General features: G+C 38.4%; 1 protein-coding gene across 1 annotated transcript in view; it reads right to left on the reverse strand.

Annotated features, from left to right (window-relative positions):
* Positions 1–518: 518 nt before the first annotated feature.
* The window catches only part of LOC145592487 (BTB/POZ domain-containing protein At2g30600-like), an 8,957-nt gene continuing 7,243 nt past the window's right edge, over positions 519–2,232 (reverse strand). The window contains exons 11-13 of the mRNA XM_081648956.1: positions 2,120–2,200; positions 1,170–1,238; positions 519–1,070 (exon numbers count right to left, since the gene is read on the reverse strand). Of these exons, the coding sequence (XP_081505082.1) occupies positions 852–1,070; positions 1,170–1,238; positions 2,120–2,200 (369 nt within the window). The 3' untranslated portion in view covers positions 519–851. The remainder of the gene's footprint in view (positions 1,071–1,169; positions 1,239–2,119; positions 2,201–2,232) is intronic.

Consider the following 2,232-nt stretch of genomic DNA (forward strand, 5'->3'; position numbering starts at 1 on the left):
TGCGGCCCATGACTCGACCCGCGAATTGGCTATTTTGTCGAGTCGGGTAATTGTCCCGAAAAAATAGGAAAAAATGGTAATTAGCCATCGGGTTTTTTGCGAGTCATCGGGTAGTCAGGTCGGGTTTTTTTTAACACCCCTAGTTTTGGCTGATTTTGGCAAGTTTGTTTATGTGCTTTATTCCTTAATTAAAGCCTTTCTTTCCTAGTGTAGGGGTTATTATGAATGCCCTTAGGTTATTTCCAAGCCAGTAATTAACCACTATGATATTATTATTAATCTGTAATCTAGCATTTCCTCAAGATCAATTAAGTTTTTCCTCTCGCCTGCCGGTAGACGTAGCCAACTCATTATTGGTGAACCACGTAAATCTGTGTTATTTATGTATTTTGCACTCCTTATTTGTTCTTTCTCACATCCGTTACAACACTCTATAATCATAGAAATATGCAACAATAATGCTACTTTATTACATTAATTCCACTAGCAAAATGGCACGAAAAATTCCACAAGCAAAATGGCACGAAAATAGGTGCAGGTTGACACTGTTATTAGAAAAATTTGTCATGCTATAAGTCTTTAAACATGCTATAAGAGTCTTTAAACATGATACATAGGACATGAGATATCTAACATCCTAACAAAGGCAACAATGCCCTTGCACCTTCTCTTAAGACCCTCAAAGCTTAATAAGAGTGAAAGTGGTTGATAATTATTCCATACTTCACACAACGGCATGTAAGCAGAAAAAATTTCAAGCTGGGCACTATCAATAATACACAAGACAACGTCGTAAAGCATTACTTGGTGAGATGCATGACTATATCCTACGAATCCTAAAACAGTTAAAACTAGCGGAAGTAGCCATAAAGTTCGAGGAAGCAAATGCAAAATTTCCACGATTCTGTGGGATCGGTGGTGGGGCCAGTCAAGAATACCCTAAAGAATCTGAAGGGAAGCAGAGCTTGGGGACCAGTCACAGGCCATGATGCAAACTGGCCAGGCTTGCAAATTTTCTGGTCATTGTTGTGTTCCCGTAGATTTGTCCAGTGCTTCCCATCCAATGATCCCTGTAAATGTTATTCAAAAGAATTATATAACTCTGTACTAATCTGCAAACTAATTCTCATTCGTTTCTTGAATAAACAGAAGGGAAATCTTCTCTGTACCTGAAGATTCCAGTGTCTGATAAATGTCCGTGAACCATCCTGTCTTAATGTATAGTAGTTGCACATGAGCTGCGTCAATAAAATTTAGCAGGGATATTCAGATTTCAGATGATGGTTACAGATAACATATATACAGTCCGTGCCAACACAGAACACCTTCGCTTGTTCTATACTTGGTTCATGTTTAGAACCAAATAAAAGAAATAAAACAAGCCTAACAACAACAAAAAATAAATAAAATTCGTTGGCTTTCAATTACAGTCCAAAAACAAAAAAAATTTCCTTCAGTGCAAACATACACTCCTTCCATCCAGAGATATACTCCCTCCTTTCTTACAATAGTCGGGGATTGTAATTGGTTTAACCATAAAACCTTCATTAAGATTAAGTGATGGGAAATATACTGGAATGAAGGAAAGATCCAACTATTTTAAAGCCTGCTCAATAAAATTATGTAATATATTTGATTACAAAGGGTTGAGACTTGAGACGATGCAGCTAAATATTTGAAGGAGAATTTCTCAACATTTCCTGATGCCACCCCTGTTTCAAGGCTCGGTTTTGAAATACAATAAAATTAAGGCTACAATTTCATGATCCTGATCTCAATAAGCTCAACTGAGATCCTAGTTCCAAGGAACCATAAGTTTGAGGCTTCTGTTATATTGTGGTTTGTCCTAACCTTGTCCTTCTGTTATGTTGTGGTTTGTCCTAACCTTATAGTTCCAACCACAAATTTGAGGCTTCTATTATACTGTGGTCCCCCCCCCCCCCCCCCCCCCCCACACACACACAACCCCCCTCCTAAAAGCAGGAAAGCCTCCAGCTTTATCTAATCTAGGAAGACGAATGGAAAGCCTTGCTTCGAAAATGAAAAAGGGAGGGAAACACTCCAAGCTAGTCAGTATACATTAACCAATATGCATTGAATAAAGAAGCTGAGATGAAACCTGATGATCTTCACCAACATCAACCATCCACCAAGAGCAAATCCTCCCATCCTCATACCGAGGTCCAGAAAACGAGGTACCCTAGAGGAAAAACAAAATAAAACAAAAAGTAT

The sequence above is a fragment of the Chenopodium album genome, chromosome 18 (assembly GCF_948465745.1).
Source record: "Chenopodium album chromosome 18, dcCheAlbu1.1, whole genome shotgun sequence".
In the NCBI taxonomy this organism is placed as follows: domain Eukaryota; kingdom Viridiplantae; phylum Streptophyta; class Magnoliopsida; order Caryophyllales; family Amaranthaceae; genus Chenopodium; species Chenopodium album.